This window comes from Strigops habroptila, chromosome 11 (assembly GCF_004027225.2).
Source record: "Strigops habroptila isolate Jane chromosome 11, bStrHab1.2.pri, whole genome shotgun sequence".
Lineage (NCBI taxonomy): Eukaryota > Metazoa > Chordata > Aves > Psittaciformes > Psittacidae > Strigops > Strigops habroptila.
Window position 1 is genome coordinate 8215322 of NC_046360.1, and position 22512 is coordinate 8237833.

The following is a 22512-nucleotide window of genomic DNA, read 5'->3' on the forward strand; positions in this document are numbered from 1 at the left end:
TCAGCCCTGCATGGAGGAATAAACAAACAGAAGCAACAACTGAATGACTGCCTTAACAAATAATGTCCATTGAATCTATTTTAATAACATTATACTAGCAGCCATTATGACCATTCTATTTACCTAAATTAGAACAAAGAAACTCAAACTTACTTACTGCTTGCTAGGTCACACTTTGAATATCAAGTTTGCTTGAAAATATAGTAAGACTATTTCTTCTGTTATCTTTTCAGTTAGAGATAGCCTTCCAGTTTAGGAAAGCTAGCAACATGCAGCAGAGAGCACGAAGAGTCAAATCCTCTGGCCATGGTAAAAAACAATGTAAGCAACAGAAAAAATTTGCTAAGTCTGGTGGGGTAATGAACTTTGTAAAGCAGAGAGTAAAACCAACAGAAAAGCAGCAAACTCTGTATTGCCTAACCTGCTTCTGGATTCAACTTCTGGAAACATAACATATATGCTTACTTCTAAGCAGGCACACCAAGTAGAAATGCACTCCTGGTATCCTCAGAGGTAGCACATATTTGCCCTTCTGTATTCATCTTTTTAGACTTTTATCACCTCTGTGAGTTTCATTTTACTTTCCTATCATAACATAGCAAATTAAAAAAATTAAAATGAATAGCCTGGCAAAACTTGAAATAAAGGACTTCCTTAAAAAGAGACGAAACACTTGCACGAAAGTGGGACTGAAATGATGATGAAATAACTGGGAATTTTGAACCACCAGTTGAAGTTGGTCTAATAAAGAAAGTGAAAAATGTAAACACAGGCCAGTCAGTGATTGGGTCCTAGAAATTATTTTCACTGAAAACAGTAAATGGTGTGACCTTCTGCTTCAAGCACACCTGGTTTCCCAGAAGCATGCAGAAAAGGTGAATGGGTGAAGGCCCTGCACCATCAGATTTTCTAAGATTAATGCTTCTGCAGCAAGTGTACCAAAGCATTAGTGTGCACTTCGCAATTTATACCTGCTTATGGTCAAGAAATATGCATCTAACTGAGCATTGATATATAGGCTGGAGATGACTTAGGCCTAGATTTCCATTCTTCTGAATCAGGCATAATGCAAAGAAAAATCAGCATATATACTTGTGAGCACACACATGCACATGCAGTGGAAAGGACTGTGCCAACCACATTGACTATAATGAAGTATCTAAGGTCCTTTCTTCAGCTACACTTGAAGAAGTTAACATATTTGTCATGTGCTGATGCTTTTTAATGTTTCAGCAAAGATTAATGATACAGCCACTCTGACAGGAATAATGGCTTGAAAGCTTTCAGCTGTCCTGATCCTGCCACAGCACGCATCCTCTCAGAGGGAAAAAAAAAAAATCTGAGAAATTATGGAGCCAGGGTTTTGTTTTCTCCAAAGTAGAAGCCACACAGCCTTTAGGGTAAAGACTGACTATGGCCTATTAGGGAATCACAAGAACTTTTGGGGGAAACAATGAATAGAATAGAAGATAGCCCTTCAGTGTTTGAAAGATGAAAATATAACAAAGACTATTATGAGTAGAGTAACATTAGGACCTTACATGCCAATTAGCAAAAAAAAAAAAAAGAGGAGTTCTAGCATTAGTTTGTGACAGGTTTCTGTACTGTTGTACCTATGTACTAAGAAAGTCATTGCTGTTATCTTTCTCCCTTTGACGTGTCACGTTTTATAGACTTACTTCAAGTCAGCTGCTAATAAATTAAATCCATTGTAAAGATGTCCTTCTAGTGAGACTTTCTTCAAGTAAGAGTAGCTGTCCAGATCTCCAGTCAAGAAGTTTGTCACAAGAGCACCTAAGAAAGAGAAGTACATAGAGCAACTTACATGCGTGAATTCACTATTCTGATACACTTGGTAAAACAAGTAGTAAGACACACGATTCCTGTTACCAACAGGGTAAAACAGAGAGGAAGAAGCGCCCACCAAAAAACCCACAACAAACCAACCAACCAACCAGCCTTTAGAAGTCTTACAGCATTGTATCATATTCACATTAAGAGCTTGACTTCTACTTTGAACAATTGAGTCAAAAGCTCTTGGTCAAAATTTCTACAGAATTCATATTTAGTAACTATTCAATACTGGATGTGCCTTTCCTCTCCTCCCATCTTGCCAAACTCTTTGTGTTGCTTCATTTCCCCACTATTTGACCCAAAACCAGAATACAAAATGACAGGGTTCATTTGTTTCTCTGTCACATGTTTTGCCATTGCAATATATTCCCAATGCAGTGCCATGTGACAGTTACAAACAGACCTATTTTTACTTTAGAAAACCCCCATAGATGTTCTCTTTCAGAAGAGGGTTTTTTTGGTATTATTTCTGCTCCTCCAATTTATCAATGTGTAGAGAAGAAGGGACTAAAGTAATCTCAGGCTAACCTCCAGCATAATCCAAGTTGCATTGGGTGTTTGAACAACATATACATCCAAAAAAGTCTACTGTAATCTAAATCTAGCTCAATGCTTGTCTAGTTGTTCTGACTGTTAATCAGAATTACTTTCAAGAGAAGACAGTTGGTGCTGCGTTTCTTGTTTGAATGTAACTTCAGGCTCTACCACTACATCTTCTTTTAATTTTGCCTGCTTGATTAAAGTATCATTATCCAAGTCAAGCTTTGAATACCACACAGGTATTCAAACTCATCAGTTCACAAATTCTGTTTACAGCACATAACCATTTCATTTGTCCATAAAGTGGTGTTAAAAAAATTCATACTGTAATCATCACTATTTTTCTGGAACACACAGCATTTGTCCACTTTCTTCTTTTTCTATTTCTACTCCTTCATACCTCTTCCTTTCGCATTTTGATCAGTCTTTGGCTGCATATAGTTTGTCAGGGCTGCCAGCTTGCCTTTCTTACTTATTCCCAGCCACGTCCCACCTTCTTTTCCTTCCTCCATATCCAGACCTAAGGGAATAAATAAGAGTTAGGCTATTATATTAATTAAAAAAAAATAAACCTCAATCTTAAATCCTAATTTCTTAATGCAAATCCTGAGTTGTGATCAGCCTGGATAAAATGGAGGAGGTCCACCACTGTCTTTCTCGACGAGTGAGTTGAGCCCATTTACATTATCCACCCTCTAATTCTGCATAGTCAAACATTTTCCAAGCTACTGCAATAATTTATGAGAGAATGTGAAAATTAAATGTAAAAGCAAAATAAGCTTCGCCTATATGCTAAAACACATATAAAACCAAGTAGGCTTAGAATGCTTGTTAGCTCAAAAGCAGTTTCTTATGCCAAATACAGGCAGACCTGACAAGGGTATAAAAGACAAAAAATTCAGGACCCTTCAATTTCAGGATAGCTTTTTGTTTGCTTGTTTTAAACTGCTACATAGCAGGAAAAACAGCATCCAGAATGTCTGGCACAAAATAGAAACATCAGCCAGAATGTCAGAAGCAAGGCAGTCGTAGTGCAGTGGGAGTAATTTATCCTCTCAGGCCTCCCTGCCAATGACAATAACACATAACATCAACAAAGAGTATTTGCAAAGTCAAAACCTGGCATTTAAACAATGCTTTGTCTTCCAGAGCTTTATTTCTGTTTCTGAGAAAAGGCAGAAGTATTGATTATACTTAAAAATGACTACAGCTAGATTCCCTACAAAGGAGAAACAGACAGCTGAATGACTGTACTATCAGTTTAGCAAAACTTAGACACGAAAGCTAATAAACTGATGGATCAATAACTAACATTGTTCTGAAGCTTATAAATTATTAACCAATAAGAAATGAGAAAATTTTCACTTTCTTGAGGCTTGGTTTAATGATTTTGAGTCACTATTACAGACACTGAGTCTGTGGAATACCTAATTCCACCTATTTTAAGATGTATTTCAGTATATCTTACAAAGCTAATCTAATTGTTTCTGATGGACAAATTAATCTGATATATTTCCACTGCACTGCTCAGACTGAAATCAGCTAAAGAATGTAAAACTGGGAAAAGCTCTACAAGATATTAAAATACAAATAAGATAATAGTAGCACAACTCATGTTTCAAACTTACGACGTTTCTCCCAGAAGTATAGGGAAGAAGCATATTTCTTATTAGAAATGCAACACTACCACCCTAAACCCAAAAAATCTAGGCCATAATCCCCTTATAAATTGTTGGTTCAAGTGGTTTTTGTACAAGATATACATACCACTAAGGATCTCATTGCTGCTGTCCCAAAACTCTGCTGATTTGGATGGTCTGTGGTAAAATTCATCTCTATTAGCTGCTAGAATAAGCCTGTAGAACACAAGAGGAAAAATACACTATTACTTACAAATAGAAATGTCACAGTACAGACAGGAACAAAATCCAATTCTTGCCACAGCATAAGCTCATTTTAAGTATGAAACCGTCCTTTATCCTCCCATCTCACTTCTATCACTCAGTGTAAAGGTCAAATGACTTCTGACAGCAGCCTTCTCCCTCATTGTCTTGAGACAGTCATCAAGTCTATCTTGTGTGAATGAGATAGCTATGATTTTCGAAGAATAATACATACAACACAAGAGATTGAATTAAGATTGCTTATGCAATCTTACGATTCCTCAGCTTAATTAAAGAATACTTAAAGGTAACCTACAGATTTATAGGCAATTTATATAAAAAAAAAATATTAAAAATCTGAGGCATGAGTGTATCTTTTTACTGGATCATTACTTAGGATCATGTAGTCACAGTATTTTTTAATCTAACTTTGACACCTAAAGTTCTATGTATGTGATACAAAGATACAAGTCAGATGCTTTTGTCTGTAAGTACCCATAACAGAGAGAAATTTGTGATAGTCTCAGAGGTCCAGCCCTACTGAAATTCATTAGCAGCGTCAGTACTGGAAGACGAGGAATAAAAATGTAGGCTAATTTGACTTTGCACATTCATCTTTTGAAAGTTCACATTTTCTGTTATTCAAAAGCAATGGAAGACAGAATCAGAAACTAAATTTAATGACTTACTGCAATGTCAAATAGATGAAGGGTATCTAAATAAAAGCTTGAGTTAGAAGGCTTACTGGATTTCTATGCTGAGAATCAGCATTCAGACTACCATTTTCAAACCTGTAGATGAGCTTTCATTTGATGTTGCTCTTCCACCAGTCTTTTTTCAATCATTATTTTGGAATTAAAATTAAAAAAAAAAAAAAAAAAAAAAAAGGAAAAAAGTGAAAGAGCAGGTAATGGATTTGGTTGATCCAAGTAAAGGGCAAAAGACAACTGCAACCCTAGGGAAACCATTTGCTGGAGGCTCAGAGAAACAGGTGACTGCAGACATGCTTGCGGACAACTCCACCACACCATGCCGTGATCCAACAGCCAGAGCTTCCAAAGTCCTGTTCGTTTTTACCCGTAACATGACTCACCCTTATTTCAACTGCAAGACTGTGAGCTCTCCTCATTCTCTCCAGCTATGTTGCTTAATGTTTAATTTTAATGAAATGCCACCTTTCAGAAACCTGCAGATTTTCTTAACCAGTTCCTGTAACCTCAGTATTTTATTCACTGTCAGTTCCTCCTACCAGCTGCATGTCAATTACATTCACACAGCAGAAGCCAAGTTTGCTACTGTAAAGTGAAGTTAGACCATACAATTTGCATTCTAATTTTTAAGCCACAACACCAGAATCAATTTTGATGAAGTCTCATTACTTCACTCAGCATTCAAATGTACTGACATTTTCTGCAGGTTTCTGGACTTTCTTGCAAATTCATTTCTTCATTAACACAATGTTTTAAAACACAATCATGAGGTGCCAGTTGCACATTAGAAATACAGATGGAGAATTATAATCAGCTAGAGAGAAAACAAAAAAGGCTAATACTTCAGTGGCATCCCTTCTGTAAGAAAGATGCTTAATATTTTGCCCAACAAAGATAGCATCTGTTGGAAAGCACAGCATATGTACATTTTTATCTTTCCAATGCCAAATAATCCTAACATTATTCCTTTCAGACTCGCATTATTTCTCCTCTTCTAGCTGATTCTAGTCTTCATTCCATAGGTTTTCAGCTGGTTTACCAGATCTTTGTCATCTTGCTTGAATATCCTCCATTTACAGCAGGCATCTTCCTTTTACAGATTTTTATTTAAATTAACATCTCTACTGTTAAAAACTAGTTTGGCTGAAGTGCATTTCTCATTTCCTGAGGCTCCAATTATATCTTGCCTTCAATAATTCTCAACAGGAAACCACAGTTTGTTTATATTATCTAAATACCAAAAATAAGCAAAGTTTTTCTGGCGTGACTGAATATTCCGCATCTCAAATTTAATACACAGGCTCCTAAGTTTAGCACAAAGCTCATATACAGGATGGCTATAATCAAAATAGCTTAATTTTGTCTTTTATGAAACATAATCACACTGAAAAAGAGCAATACTAAGTGACCCTCATCTTCTAATAAATTGCAAAAAGCCTATTCAGCTATTTTTATAACTAAAATAATTCAACTGTATGAGGATTTACGTATTAAGATTTATTTTAATGTTGAGGCAGAGATGAAAACATGAAAAATCATTCCATTAAAGCAATTTCCTACAATGTAATTCAGTTCCATAAAAGAGACTCTGATTATAGCTTTGAAGCTTGAAACATGTATTTATTTGTAAGACGCACACAGTATAGTTCACAAAGATGTAAAGGCAGCTTGTTACCTTTGACAATAATAATAGACTACAGTAAAGTGCTTGTTACACCGCACTAAACTTTACTACAAATAGGCCTGTAGAGAGAACACAGAGGAAAAAGGAGCAAGTTGCAAGGGTACAGGAAAATAGATTCATTAGCATATCACAAAGGTGAACTCTAAGCTTTTTGATTAATTAGGTGCTCATGAAAATTGGCCAATGTACTGTTCTAGAACTCACAGTCTACCTGGATGGAAAATTCTCTTAAGTGCTATGGAGATCATGTCTTAGTTTGAGAAAGTTTACTGGCTACAAGAAAACGGCCAGTGATATGCAGTTTGTCTTTTCAACTTTGAATGTCTATTTTAGACATTTTCTTTTAGTTAGAGATGCAACGTAGAAGAAAGCAAGAAAAGTAATTGTAGATGCCCAATTTAATGTGAATAGATAAATTGGTATGTCTGCAGGTATAGGAATGCCCTTTTGGTTGGGAAAACCATTCCAGGACCTGACAGTGAAATAAGCAGAGCTGTAGCACAATGCAACACACACGAGTTGTCAGGAAAAATTACACTTAGCAAGAGACTAGTATAAAGAGGTCTAAATTGGTCTAATGGTTCTAATATTGTTCAGAGAATTAGGAAGGCAGGGTGCCATTCCAAGCTGATACTCAAACCAATGTCCTTCAGAAAGCAGAGGTGAAGGTGAAAAAAAAACCTTAGGAATAATTTAAGAAACAACATTTGAATAAAGAAAAACAGAAAGATTTAGTTATGGTGTATTAATGAAAAAAAGGGGACTAAAGTTATGCATCTGATGTTAAAATCAGACACTAAGAACACTATGGCCTGGCACTTTCCACCAAAACAGATGGCTCAGAGTAATTTATCTCTGAGGTATAGAGCAAGACATAACTTAAAGGGTACTGAGAATGTTAAATACAATTAAATATTCCTGAATTTGAGCCAAAACATCTCAAAAGCCTTCTCCTGTTTTGACACTGATAACAAGTTCTTTTCTCCTATAAATCAATAATTTCAATCTTAATGCAATTTTTTATAGCAAGCAAACTACTGCAAGTTTTACTTCTAAATATTGATCATGGCAGAAAGTTCACTTGGCAAACAACTACAGTTTATATCCAAAGGATTCTCCCAAGAGAGATCAAATTGATGAATCTGTCTTTTGCTAAATACCAACACAAAGTAAGTCAGACCAAATAAATGGATACATTAATTCAGCACCAGTCACATCATAAATAAAAACCTTTTTAAAGCAGATTCCAGATGGAGAAAGGAATGCACTCTATGGACAACTGAAGTTTTGGTTCTCATTTCCTTTCTTTCTATAGAATGGCATCTGCTTCTCAATATAAAAGGGTAGAAAAACAAGTCAATGAAAAGCACAATGATTTGCTGCACATACTGACTTTGACAGCTTCTGGATGAATGCCAATACTTATTTCCCACAAAGCAATATGGAACCTATACAGTATGTATAAATACAGAAAGCAATAGAACTCTACAGTCTTCTCACTGGCCTTAAGTGCTATTACATGTACTCAAAGATACTGATGTTAGGTATGAACTTTTAAAACTGAGGGCTGTAATGAGAGAGAAAATTATTACAGGAACTTTAATGTTTGGGAAACTCACTGTATGATATCAACACATCCGGTAAAACTCACCTAGAAGCATGGATTCTTATTTTTGTTTTAAGCTTTTGGCTAAATGTTTCATACACATGACTATTAGTTAATTACCTAAAATTTTAATTAACTTTACTGAAATAAAATTTCAACATAAAATTTTAGTTGCGAGCAGATTTGGGGGAGGGGGAATCATAGAATGGTTTGGGTTGGAAAGGACCTTAAAATCACCTAGTTTCAACCTCTGCCATGGGCAGGGACACCTCACACTAGACCATGTGTGTCATAGTGTACTGTCTCTTGGCTTACAAGACTGCAAATTGGATAAATTCAAATCGTTGGTTTCAAACTGAAAGCCCTAAACATATCTACCCTACTACAGAGAAGGGTACAGCTACAGCTGTGATGCCCCAAACACACGCAATTCCCCTTGGTTTAAACGATAGAAGTAAAAGGCAGGACTTTCAGACTCTGCATTACAATATTTAAAGGATTCATCCTGCATGACATGATAGATCACCAGAAAAAGGTCCATGATTGCAAAGCCCAAGTCTTCTGACACAGTCTAAAAACAAAGGGTTCTCAAAAGGTTACAGTAAGTCCTCCAATGGGGAAAATCATGCAGTTAAGCATTACAAAAGCATAATTGAACATATGTACTGACTTGAGTTTGTAATTCAAACTTTGGCTACAAAAAGAAATTGCATAAAAAAAAGTTATAGAAACAAGTCTGTTTTAACTAGAACCATCTTTACCTGTATGCATTTTTTGAAACTGGTCGGGGGTCAAATTTGAATAGAAGGATGCACATTGAAGAATTGAGGTTTAAATCTTGCTTCTTCCACAAAGGCTTAATGCAAGGTCATTCTGCAATAGCCTACAAAGAAAATAAAGATTACCTATTATACTACAGATCATAAAAATAAAACCTTGCTTCTAGGGTGAAGCTTAAAGATTGCAATGTTCTCACTAATAGCCCACAGTAAAAATAAATAAAGCAGGACTTCCAAAATAGATTTAGTTCAATGAATGGTTTACTACCAAAATTCTTATGGTAGTTGTTTCAAAGTTATGCTTGGCTAATTCAGATTCCTAGGAAAGAAACAAGCTTTAGGAAAATCCTGTCAGTCTAGAGTGTTACCAATACATGAAAGAAGGACTATTATATAATTTTCTGCTCATTACCAAAAAAGTACCACTACTGTTTTCCCCGTCTTCAGTAAGACAAAACGCTTCTGTAAGAACAAAGGAGAAAATAAGACTCAAACTGTTGCAGAAGCTGGAAAAAGCCTGATCAAAGACACTCTCAAACCTGTAAATAAAGTATACTTCAGGCCAAGCTATTCTTAAAGTCCAGAAGGAGAAAGTATTATTGTTTACCATCAGGGAAAACCACCAGGTATAAACAAAAATACACTGGACCAGAGCATACATCTGATGAATAGTTTCCAGCACTTGTGGTATGTTTAAAATTCTGGCCATGCTCAGATGGCATGACAAAAGTGCTTTCTATTTCAAAACCATAGACCAGCTTTCAAATATTCTGTGTTGCCCTGAATGAATTTTTTTCTGATAAAATAACTGCAGCCTGATCTTTACTTTTTGTGGCTCCTAAAACAAACACCAGAATGCTACCACCCTGTCCTGGGTTCAGCTATAGCAGTCATTTTTCTCCTGCTTAGTAGCTGGTGCAGTGCTGTGTTTTTTAACTTTCAGCCTGGGAACAACGCTGATAACACCGATGTTTTTAGTTGTTGCTAAGTAATGTTTATTCCAACCAAGGACTTTCTCAGTCTCATGCTTTGCCAGGGAGGAGGGGAAGCCGGGCGGAAGCAGAGACAGGACACCTGACCCAAACTAGCCAAAGGGGTATTCCATACCACAGCACGTCATGCCCAGTATAGGAACCGGGGGGAGTTACCCGGAAGGCCCTGATCACTGCTCGGGTCGGGCTGGGTATCGGTCGGCGGGTGGTGAGCAATTGTATCCTCTCCCCTTGTTATTTCACTAATCGTTATTATCATTGGTGGTAGCGGTAGTGGTTCTGTGTTATACCTTAGTTGCGGGACTGCTCTTATCTCAACCCGTGGGAGTTACATTCTTCCCATTCTCCTCCCCATCCCTCCGGGAGCGGGGGGAGGAAGAAGGGGGGGGGAGTGAGCGAGCGGCTGTGTGGTTCTGAGTTACCGGCTGGGCTCAAACCACGACAGTTCTTTTTGGCGCCCAACGTGGGGCTCGAAAGGTTGAGATAACGACAGATCTGACCAGAGTGTGTTTAATCATATTTGTGATAAGCATTCATTGTTACTACTCGTCACAATGGTGATTATTTGGCTCTCAGACGTGTTGCGCTTGATCTCAGAGTTTCAGCATGTTGTACCTTACTTACAGCCACTATTTGCTGTTTTAGCGTTTATCGGCTGGGGGGCCTGGGCTAAGGTTCTTGTTTCACTGTACTTCATGGTAATGACTTGTAATACAATAGACTCATTGATCATGAAACTGGTCTGGTTTGTGCTTCCAGCGTGGCCATCACCACTATACATTGGGAGGTATATAATGAAATATTTTAGCAATTGCATATCTTTTTTTTTCTCCTCGGGGGGTAAACTTACGAAGGAAGCATTCTCTTTCACCCCCCGTTCCCCCACCAGCCTATTTGCAACAGCAATTGAGAGTTCTGAAGGTTTTAGATGGCCTTTGAGTACCCTTGAAACCTGCCTGCTGATTGTGCTGGGGATCAGCATGTTGGCAAACATACGGAGTGTGTTTTACCCACGGCCATCCCGTCGTAGGAACATCCTATTTCGTTTAATGTCAAAAATTCAGCAGTATCAGGTTCGAATCTGGTCTAGGGTTAGACGACGATATAGGAGGACCACCAGGAGATTTTCCCTGAGGCTGGACAGTTATGAGTGGCAGGGTGTGTGGGATAGTATGGGCAAGTACCTAGGCCAGTGGGCCCCTCCAGTGCTTTGGAACTTCACCACTGAACAAGTGCAACATCCGGAAAAACTAGTAAAACACTTAAACGAGGTGTGCTGTCGTCCTGGTTATACCAGAGAGGGACAAATTTTGGCAACGTGCTGGGGCTTGGCCTATGCCTACAGAGCCCTGCTCAACACTATCCAGCACCTTCAAAGGGAAAAAAATGTCTCTGGATCTGATGGCAAAGCAACAGACAACGCAGCTATGCCAACTACAAGCACAGCAGCTACTCAGACCCTGACCACAACAGTCAACACAGCTACTCCAAGTACAGCAGCTACATCAACCCCAGTGACAAGCACAACAGCTACTCAAACCCTGACCACAACAGACAACGCAACTACTCCAACTTCAAATACAGCAGTTACACCAACCCCAGTGACAAGCACAACAGCTACTCAAACCCCGACAGCAACAGACAATGTGGCTACTCCAAGCACCGCAGCCACACCAACCCCAGTGACAAGCACAGTAGCTACTCAAACCCCGACAGCAACAGACAATATAGCTACTCCAAGCACCACAGCTACACCAACCCCAGTGACATGCACAGTAGCTATTCAAACCTCGACAGCAACAGACAATATGACTACTCCAAGCACTGCAGCTACACCAACCCCAGTGACAAGCACAGTAGCTACTCAAACCCCGACAGCAACAGATAATGCAGCTGTTGGTGCTACTCAACTCCCAAGCACAACAGCTGCACCAACCCCAGCAATAGACATTGCAACCACTCCAATCCTAGTGGCAGACACTGCAGCCACTCCAACCACAGTGACAAACACTGCAGCTAAACCAAATGTCCAGTTTGTGACAATGTCTGTTGCCCCTGTAAGCAAAAGCAAACGAAAGGCACAAAGAGCAACCCGCGAAGCGAAGAAAGATGAAGACCCAGTGCCATTACTATATGCAACAGCACCTGAACAAGAGTTACTACTTACGTGGGTCAGAGGAAGAGGAAGAAGAAGAAGAGGTCACTTCTCGACCCCGGACCTCAACCGAACTACGGAATATGCGAAAAGATTTCACCCGTCTTCCAGGGGAGCACATTGTCACCTGGTTGCTCCGGTGCTGGGACAATGGGGCCGACGGTCATGAACTAGAAGGTAGGGAAGCCAAGCAGCTGGGATCACTTGCTAAGGAAGGAGGAATTGACAAAGCGATTGCAAGAGAGAAGCAAGCCCTCAGTCTTTGGAGGCGGCTCCTGGCAGCTGTGAAGGAAAGGTTTCCCTACAAAGACGATATTACGAATCGCTCAGCCAACTGGACCACGATAGAGAAAGGCATCCAGTCCCTGAGGGAATCAGCCATTATAGAGATGATCTATCGTAGGCCGGATTCCAGGAACACATCCGTAGACCCAGATGAAGTCGAATGTACACGACCCATGTGGCGGAAACTTACACGGAGTGCGCCATCATCGTATGCCCACACATTGGCATCAATGACCTGGAATGACGGAGTATCACCAACAGTGGATTTCCTGATTCGTCAACTCCGAGAGTTCGAAGACAATCTCACCCCTTCCATCATTTCAGCTGTGGAAAAACTGTCCCAGGAGTTCAAACAATTGAGAGACGATTTATCCGATCTATCCAGCTCTCCACGCGTACCAACCCATGTCTCAGCTATTAACAGAAGGCGCCCTACTGCTCGAGAAAGAAAATATACGAGGTACACGCCACGGGCCACCCTATGGTTTTACCTGCGGGATCATGGAGAAGACATGAGAAAGTGGGATGGAAAACCTACTTCAGCTCTGGAGCAACGGGTGCGTGAACTGAAGAGGAGAACAATGGTCAAGGATGATCCTCCCAGGAAAGCTGCTGCTCCAGTCTCTGGCGAGCAGTTTCCCAGATGGAGCGAAAGAGCTGATTTTACTCCAGCTCCTGTGATAAGGAATACTAATCCCTTTCTACAAGACAGAAGTGGAGAATTTTGTGATCACTATTAGAGGGGCCCTGCCTCCAGCCAGGTGGAGGAGAGGGATAATCGGGTTTACTGGACTGTGTGGATCAGATGGCCTGGCACATCAGTCCCACAGAAGTATAAGGCTCTAGTAGATACCGGTGCACAGTGTACTCTGATGCCATCAAGGTATCAAGGGGTGAAACCCATTTCTATTTCTGGAGTGACAGGAGGATCCCAAGCGTTAACTATGCTGGAAGCTGAAATCAGCCTGACTGGGAGGAAGTGGCAAAAGCACCCCATTGTAACTGGTCCAGGGGCTCCATGCATCCTTGGCATAGACTATCTCAGGAGAGGGTATTTCAAAGACCCAAAAGGGTATAGATGGGCTTTTGGTATCGCTGCCTTGGAGACAGAGGAAATTAAGCAGCTGTCCACCTTACCCGGTCTCTCAGAGGATCCTTCTGTTGTGGGGTTGCTGAAGGTCGAAGAACAACAAGTGCCAATTGCGACCACAACAGTGCACCGGCGGCAATATCGCACCAACCGAGACTCCTTGATTCCCATCCATAAGCTGATCCGCAGACTGGAGAGCCAAGGAGTGATCAGCAGGACCCGCTCACCCTTTAATAGCCCCATATGGCCAGTGCAAAAGTCTAATGGAGAGTGGAGATTAACAGTAGACTATCGTGGCCTGAACGAAGTCACACCACCATTGAGTGCTGCCGTACCGGACATGTTAGAACTTCAGTATGAACTGGAGTCAAAGGCAGCCAAGTGGTATGCCACAATTGACATTGCCAATGCATTTTTTCTCAATCCCTTTGGCAGCAGAATGCAGGCCACAGTTTGCTTTCACTTGGAGGGGCGTCCAGTACACTTGGAAGCGACTGCCCCAGGGGTGGAAACACAGCCCTACCATCTGCCATGGATTGATCCAGACTGCACTGGAACAGGGGCAAGCTCCAGAACACCTGCAATACATTGATGACATTATCGTGTGGGGTGATACAGCGGAAGAAGTTTTTGAGAAAGGGAGGAAAATAATCCAAATCCTGCTGAAGGCCGGTTTTGCCATAAAACGGAATAAGGTCAAGGGACCTGCACAGGAGATTCAATTTTTGGGAATAAAATGGCAAGATGGACGCCGCCAGATCCCCACAGACGTGATCAACAAGATAACAGCAATGTCTCCACCAACTAACAAGAAAGAAACACAAGCTTTCTTAGGTGTCGTGGGGTTCTGGAGAATGCACATCCCAAATTACAGTCTGATTGTAAGCCCTCTCTACCACGTGACCCGGAAGAAGAATGATTTCAAATGGGGCCCTGAGCAACAACAAGCCTTTGAACAAATTAAACGAGAAATAGTTCATGCAGTAGCCCTTGGACCAGTACGGCCCGGGCCAGATGTGAAAAATGTGCTCTATACCGCAGCTGGGGAGAATGGTCCTACCTGGAGCCTCTGGCAGAAAGCTCCAGGGGAGACTCGAGGTCGACCCCTTGGCTTTTGGAGTCGGGGATATAAAGGATCTGAGGCCAGCTACACTCCCACTGAAAAAGAGATACTGGCAGCCTATGAAGGGGTTCGAGCTGCCTCAGAAGTGATTGGAACTGAAGCACAGCTCCTCCTGGCACCCCGGTTGCCTGTGCTGGGCTGGATGTTCAAAGGCAGGGTCTCCTCTACACATCATGCAACTGATGCTACATGGAGTAAGTGGGCCGCACTAATTACACAACGAGCTCGAATAGGAAATCCCAGTCGTCCAGGAATTCTAGAAGTCATCATGGACTGGCCAGAGGGCAAAGATTTTGGGATGTCACCAGAAGAGGAGGTGACGCGTGCTGAAGAGGCCCCACCATATAATGAACTGTCAGAGAGTGAAAAGCAATATGCCTTGTTTACTGATGGGTCCTGCCGTATTGTGGGAAAGCATCGGAGATGGAAGGCAGCTGTGTGGAGTCCCCTGCGACAAGTTGCAGAAACTGCTGAGGGAGAGGGTGAATCGAGTCAATTTGCAGAGGTGAAAGCCATCCAGCTGGCCTTGGACATTGCTGAACGAGAAAAATGGCCAGTACTTTATCTCTATACTGACTCATGGATGGTGGCAAATGCCCTGTGGGGGTGGTTGCAGCAATGGAAGCAGAGCAACTGGCAACGCAGAAGTAAACCCATCTGGGCTGCTGCATTGTGGCAAGATATCGCTGCTCGGGTGCAGAACCTGGTGGTGAAGGTACGCCACGTAGATGCTCATGTACCCAAGAGTCGGGCCACTGAGGAACACCAGAATAACCAGCAAGTGGATAAAGCTGCTAAGATTAAAGTGGCTCAGATGGACTTGGATTGGCAACATAAGGGTGAATTATTTTTAGCCCGGTGGGCCCATGACACCTCAGGCCATCAAGGCAGAGATGCAACATATAGATGGGCTCGTGATCGAGGGGTGGACTTAACGATGGACACTATTGCCCAGGTTATTCACGAATGTGAAACATGTGCTGCAATTAAGCAAGCCAAGCGGTTAAAGCCTCTCTGGTATGGAGGACGATGGCTGAAGTACAAATATGGGGAGGCCTGGCAGATTGACTATATCACACTCCCACCAACCCGCCAGGGCAAGCGCTATGTGCTTACCATGGTGGAAGCAACCACCGGCTGGCTGGAAACATACGCTGTGTCCCATGCCACTGCCCGGAACACTATCCTGGGCCTTGAGAAACAAGTCTTGTGGCGACACGGCACCCCAGAGAGAATTGAGTCAGACAATGGGACTCATTTCCGGAACAACCTCATAGAGACTTGGGCCAAAGAGCATGGCATTGAGTGGGTATACCACATCCCCTACCATGCACCAGCCTCTGGGAAAATCGAACGGTACAATGGGCTGTTAAAAACTACACTGAGAGCAATGGGTGGTGGGACTTTCAAACACTGGGATACACATTTACCAAAAGCCACCTGGTTGGTCAACAGTAGGGGATCTGCCAACAGGGCTGGCCCAGCCCAATCAGAACTTTTACGTACCGTAGAGGGGGATAAAGTTCCTGTGGTGCACATAAAGAATTTGTTGGGGAAGACAGTCTGGGTTATTCCTGCTTCAGGTAAAGGCAAACCCACTCGTGGGGTCGCTTTTGCTCAGGGACCTGGATATACTTGGTGGGTAATGCGGGAAGATGGGGAAGTCCGATGTGTACCTCAAGGGGATTTGATTTTGGGGGAAAACAGCCAATGAATTCAATTGTACGCTGTTGCCTGCTCTATAACACTTTTATAGCCCACCAGCTAGATATCTTCAGGTCACCAGCCATTGACCCTGACTTCCCTCCGATCATCACCTCAACAAAGAATGAATTTTGAGGAAACCAGACGAGCTCAGCAGTGACCAGATGAGTTTGGCGGTATCATCAGCAGGCAACAACCCAACACTATGTACCGTCCCTCCTGCCCTGAAAGACTATTACAAGAGATGGAGCCTGACATCATGGACTGGATGAGTTCAGCAATTTTACAGGGATTGGTCCATGGACTAGGGAACGATATCTTTCTCTGTGTGTGGGTGTGGGTGTATATATATGTGTATATATGGGACAGGGGTGATGGTGTGCTGAGAGATGTGGGATCTGAGCATGACGTGAATGGTATGGAATAAGGGGTGGATACTGTCCTGGGTTCAGCTATAGCAGTCATTTTTCTCCTGCTTAGTAGCTGGTGCAGTGCTGTGTTTTTTAACTTTCAGCCTGGGAACAACGCTGATAACACCGATGTTTTTAGTTGTTGCTAAGTAATGTTTATTCCAACCAAGGACTTTCTCAGTCTCATGCTTTGCCAGGGAGGAGGGGAAGCCGGGCGGAAGCAGAGACAGGACACCTGACCCAAACTAGCCAAAGGGGTATTCCATACCACAGCACGTCATGCCCAGTATATAAACCGGGGGGAGTTACCCGGAAGGCCCTGATCACTGCTCGGGTCGGGCTGGGTATCGGTCGGCGGGTGGTGAGCAATTGTATCCTCTCCCCTTGTTATTTCACTAATCGTTATTATCATTGGTGGTAGCGGTAGTGGTTCTGTGTTATACCTTAGTTGCGGGACTGCTCTTATCTCAACCCGTGGGAGTTACATTCTTCCCATTCTCCTCCCCATCCCTCCGGGAGCGGGGGGAGGAAGAAGGGGGGGGGGGGGGGGGGGAGTGAGCGAGCGGCTGTGTGGTTCTGAGTTACCGGCTGGGCTCAAACCACGACACACCCGAGCACATATAACTGTGTTTTAGTGCTACAAAGAGTTTTCTCCATGCAAGAGCTTTCAAAGTAGGCAAAGTGGGGAGGACAGGCAGAATTCAACATCACAACTCTAAGGCCACCCGGGCAACCCACTGACTGAAGCAACTTCTGCACAAAAAGTAGTATTTTCAACCATACTTTCACATATGTAAAAAGTGTATCTCCTGCTCTTTAATTTCCCCATCATTTACCTTAAGAGATGCCAGGAAATGGATGATCTACACTACATCATATTACCAAAAGCAGAGCTAAAACCGCAGCATTTATGCAGATTTATCTATCTTTTTTTTTTTTTATAATTACTTGATGACAGGCACATTGATGCCAAAAGGATCTGAATTAGTACTGGAAAAGTCTTCATAAAAGAAGTGGAAGCACAAGACTGATCCTATCCAGGTTGCAAAATCTTACTTAGAAGCCAGCAAAAAAATGGGCATATTATATTTGCTAAAATAAAGGGTTGGTGATCTCAGAGTGTTTTTATTTGTCTTTAAGACATGTACCAAAAAGCCATATAAAAAAAAAATACATTTAGATTGAGTGATTTCTTGCCTACTTGTTGAGCAACTTGTAAAAATAAGATAGTGACTTACAATTCAGGTTAATAAGTAGTTCCATTATAATTACAACTTTGCATGTCCTTTGGAAGGTAAAGGACTACAACTTCCACTACCAAGGATATGTTACTGTCTGCCCATCAGAAATGACCTTATGTCCATAAAATACATTAAACAGAATGCATTAACAGTGTTGTTCATGGAGCAAGAAACATGCTGCAGTAATACTGTACACTATTGTTCACTGGTCCCTCTTCCACAAAAACAGAAATATAACTTCCTTCTTTTCACCTTTTCCTCAGTGTGAGCAGCACAAATGACATTTGTAAACACTAAGCCATGTCAGACTCTTTCAGAAAGCACACTCATAGCTCAGAAAAGATCCCCCTTCAAATCTAACAGTTGAGAGGTATCAGTTTCCAGCATCAGCACGAATATGGTAGGTAATACTTAAAACTTTCGGATTTTTTTGACAAAGCGCAAAGCAGCACATGTGATGAAAGCAGAGATATAAAACATCATTTTAATGAGCAACTGTCACTGACTACTCTTGCTGACTATGGAGATATGGCTCCCAGTATTCATTGGGTGTCCTACCAGATAATTAAATAGATTACTCAATTAAAAAAAAAAACAAAAACAAAAACAAAAACAAACAACAAAACAAACAAAAAACAAACAAAACCAACCTGTTGACAATCACTCACAAGACTACTATTTTAATGAACAGATTTCAGGCTCCATTAGCTCATTTATCAAGTTCCCTTCAAATAATCAACTCAGCCCAGCTGTTTGTGCAGAGTTACTGGTCAACATAAAGCTTATGCAAAACCTGCCAGTCACAAACTTATTCTGCTGCTGTTTTCTAACACTTGCCTCAATTATCTAGGCACACAAATATTTCCAACACTTCAATGCCTTTCTAGATCCATATGCATTGTTATTAGGTACTACTGCTTTGACAGAAGTATCTTTTTGTCACCCCAGCAAACCTGCTTGATGCCATTACAGTGAAGTTGTGCTTTTAGTAACTCCAAATATCAAACCAGCATTATTTATCTTGTGCTCCACCTGCCGGCCTCAAAACAAACATAAGTGTTTATAGGTCCTATATAAACAGTCCAACCTTGGTTTTTTTCTCATACAAGACAGAAGTGTTTAAGCCACCTAAACCAGAGCTACTCCTTAAAATAACAGCAATACTTCACTGGCAAAGGAGACAACCTATGTATTTTTGCACCTTCTTCAATCAAAGCTGACATTACGTTTGCCAGACATGTTGTGTTTTCATACCCGGGGCTGGATGTTAGCCTTGAAGTTCTTAAATAAAAACATGTCATGAGTCACACTCAAATTTAGATATTCTGAAATTTAAGACAATTAACATTAAAAGGGAAACAAATGAAGAGAGGCTGTCATAGACATGCTAAGTAAATAAACATTTAATAAAAAAGTCTTTATACAGGTGTAATTCTTTCAAGCTCGTATTCACATAAAAGAGGTTACTGCAACTACGGGATGAGACAAGCACACTGTGCAAAGCAGATGTGCTCAACTCAGCACTCTCATCATTCAGCTAGAGTCTCTGCAGATCAAGAAGAGAAGATGAAAAAGATCAGGTCAGCACTGGCTTCCACACTTGCAACTCAATCCTACAAGTCCAAAGCTTGATCAAAAGCTTGATCAAAAGCTGACTTTCTAGCTCCAGTTCAGCAGAAAATGTGTCTTCAGAACTATCCCAAGAGACACAGGAGGCAGCTTAGCTTAAGAAAAGAAAAATCAAAAAAAGGCTAAGTTGTGGCAAAACACATGCCTTCTGGTTTTCTTTTCTGAAGACAATACAAGCCAGAATATGCACACTGTGCAAGATGACAAAGTCTGCAGAGTACGTGCATGAGGGGAATCCACTTTAATGTGGAGACAATGAAGACTTACTGCTCTCTGGATAGTGAGTTTTTAAAAAATCTAGTTTGATTACTCCTAGTCAATAAGACAACACTTATCAAGGATGACATGATAGCAACGATCTCCTATTTGTGTAATATGTTTCTAGCTTGCTGTCTAAGTTACATCTGATACACACAAACCAGCTTGACAAGAATTACAAACATCTTGTAATTAAGTGTTCTGCTCCAAATGGCACTGCTGATTTGGAAGTGACATTAAAGTAACTAACACTCTTACTCCGTGCTACTGTGCTCTGTTAGACAGTACAGTGTGTTGTTTCACTCATTTTAAGGATCTGTTAAAAGCCTGTGTGGATATATGCCAGCATAAGGTAGCATTTAGAAGGACTATCAAGAGACTAAATCATGATAGATTGTGTATGTTCTTTTCATAGGGTTCTACCATCATTTGGTTGATTAGAAGCAATCAGTCCACAATTTGGCATAAAACCATTTTACCCTTAAGAACTCCCAGTAGCAGCCTTTGAAAAATGAAGCCATTTGTTATGTATTTTGTTTTCACAAATGAGGCATCATAAATAACATCTGTCAGTTACCACAGTGATCTCAATTGCTTCTCAACTGATCCAAAACTGTTGTTTAGGTGCAGTCTAAGAGACAGCTAAAGATCATTAGTCACTGCATTCTGATAGTTTTATGTACCACAACAATAACTTGTGACCAGCAGAGTCTAAAACTATTTTAATGCTTCTTTTGAATTTGCCCAAAGGAAATTGAGCATTAGAATCCCAAATGCCCATAGAATAAAAAAATTGGATGCATTTTCTTTCAGAAGTGGAATGAGGGTTTTTTTGTACTGAACCTTAAAATCATGGGAAATAAGAGATGCTTGATTAGTATTTAGAAGTAAACTACCTTCTCCCCACATACAGAAGAATGTCTTACAGGTGCATTTTCAAAACATTTTACTGATCTGTTTTTGCACTTCCCTTCTGTAGTACATGCTCCTGTGTAGTGTTACTAATCATTAAAGATGAGATGCAATAGATGGATCCATAATCTGATGCCTTTCAGGTTGCTCCATATAAACACAATTTATAACTAACCTAGAGCTTGTAACCCTGCCAAAGAGAAGAGTCATTCTTCACCACAAGAGACAGAGTAGAAAACTTATGAAAACACAAAAAATAAAATGCAAGGCTCATGCCATTCCCAAGTTCAATGAACTAATTTTGTTTTCAGCTCCTTAATTTCTCTCTCTGGCTTCTTACTAGATTATGTCCACTGTACAGCTCCCAAGAGAAATGAACACTGGTAAACATCAACTTTCACCACACCATACTTTAAAACATTTGCAAAGGATGGAGCAGAACACCCTTTCCTCCAGTTTCTCAAGAGCTCTAGCTTCTCCTCTGCCACAGATCCGCAGACCCAGAGCCTTTTGCTAGACTTCTTCCTCCTTTTAGGCAAAGACTGTTATTTTCAGCTTTCACAATTTTTTAGGTTTTCTTCAGTGAGGAACCAGCTAGGAATCCTTTTTAGGGGCAAGAAACTCCATTTTCCATTTCTTATTCATAGAAAGTCTATGTTATAAGTAGTTGGAGGAAATACTAATGAAAGAATCATTTATACTTGTTCTGTTCTTACGCTCTTCCCTAGAGATGTTCCTCTATACTCTCCCAGAGACAAAAAAATCAGTCTATATGGACCTTTGACCTGACCCAGTACAGCTGGTCTTGTATTCTTAAGCTTAACTTCCTGCAACATGAGGCTGCAATCATGACTTATGTAAACCTGGTTTTATTCCCACTCTTTCCACTTCATCTACAGTAACTCTGAGCTTACTACCTACCCTGAACAAAACTTAAAGGGGCCATAGGGTGACAGATATCCTACAAACTTGGGGGAAGGAAGGGACCAAGAAGAAAAAATACATGGACCCACAGCAGTTAAGTAGATGAAGAAAGTCCCACAAGTATCCTCACTTAAGAAAAAACACGTTCATTTCTTTAAAAGTAGCAGATACAAAACGAACATTGCAATACAAGAAAAGCTTCAAAACTTACTGCTTTGAGTTTAAAGAATCCTTCTAGGAGACATAGGCCAAGGACAACAGAATTTTGTTAGTTCTGCTGTTAAAGTTATTTATTTCATTGTAATTTTTATGTACTCTTTAAAAGAAGCATGCCCATAATGCATGTTTAAGGCCACAAGGATGATCTGGGGTCTGAAGCATCTCTCTTATGAGGAGAACTTGCAGAAGCTGAGCCTGTTTACTCTAGAGAAGAGAAAATCGAGAGGGGATCTCAATAATGGATATAAATTTCTCAAAGGCAGGTGGCCAAGACAGTGGGGCCAGGCTCTTCAGTGGTGCCCAGCAACAGGACAAGGGGCAACGGCCATAAACTAAAACACAACAACTTTCACCTCAACATGAGGAAGAACTTCTATAATTTGAGGGTGGCAGAGCACCGGCACAGGCTGCCCAGGGAGGTTGTGGAGTCTCCCTCTCTGGAGACATTCAAACCCCACCTGGACACATTCCTGTGTAACCTGCTCTAGCTGGCCCTGCCTTGGCAGAGGGTTGG

At 41.1% G+C, this 22512-nt stretch overlaps 1 protein-coding gene across 2 annotated transcripts in view; it reads right to left on the minus strand.

Annotated features, from left to right (window-relative positions):
* Positions 1-22512, minus strand: part of TANGO2 (transport and golgi organization 2 homolog) — a 41865-nt gene that overhangs the window by 14699 nt on the left and 4654 nt on the right. For both annotated transcript variants that reach the window (XM_030500646.1, XM_030500645.1), the window contains 4 exons: positions 9039-9160; positions 4162-4250; positions 2795-2914; positions 1680-1794 (listed from right to left, as the gene is read on the minus strand). In XM_030500646.1, the coding sequence (XP_030356506.1) occupies positions 1680-1794; positions 2795-2914; positions 4162-4250; positions 9039-9094 (380 nt within the window). In that variant the 5' untranslated portion in view covers positions 9095-9160. The remainder of the gene's footprint in view (positions 1-1679; positions 1795-2794; positions 2915-4161; positions 4251-9038; positions 9161-22512) is intronic.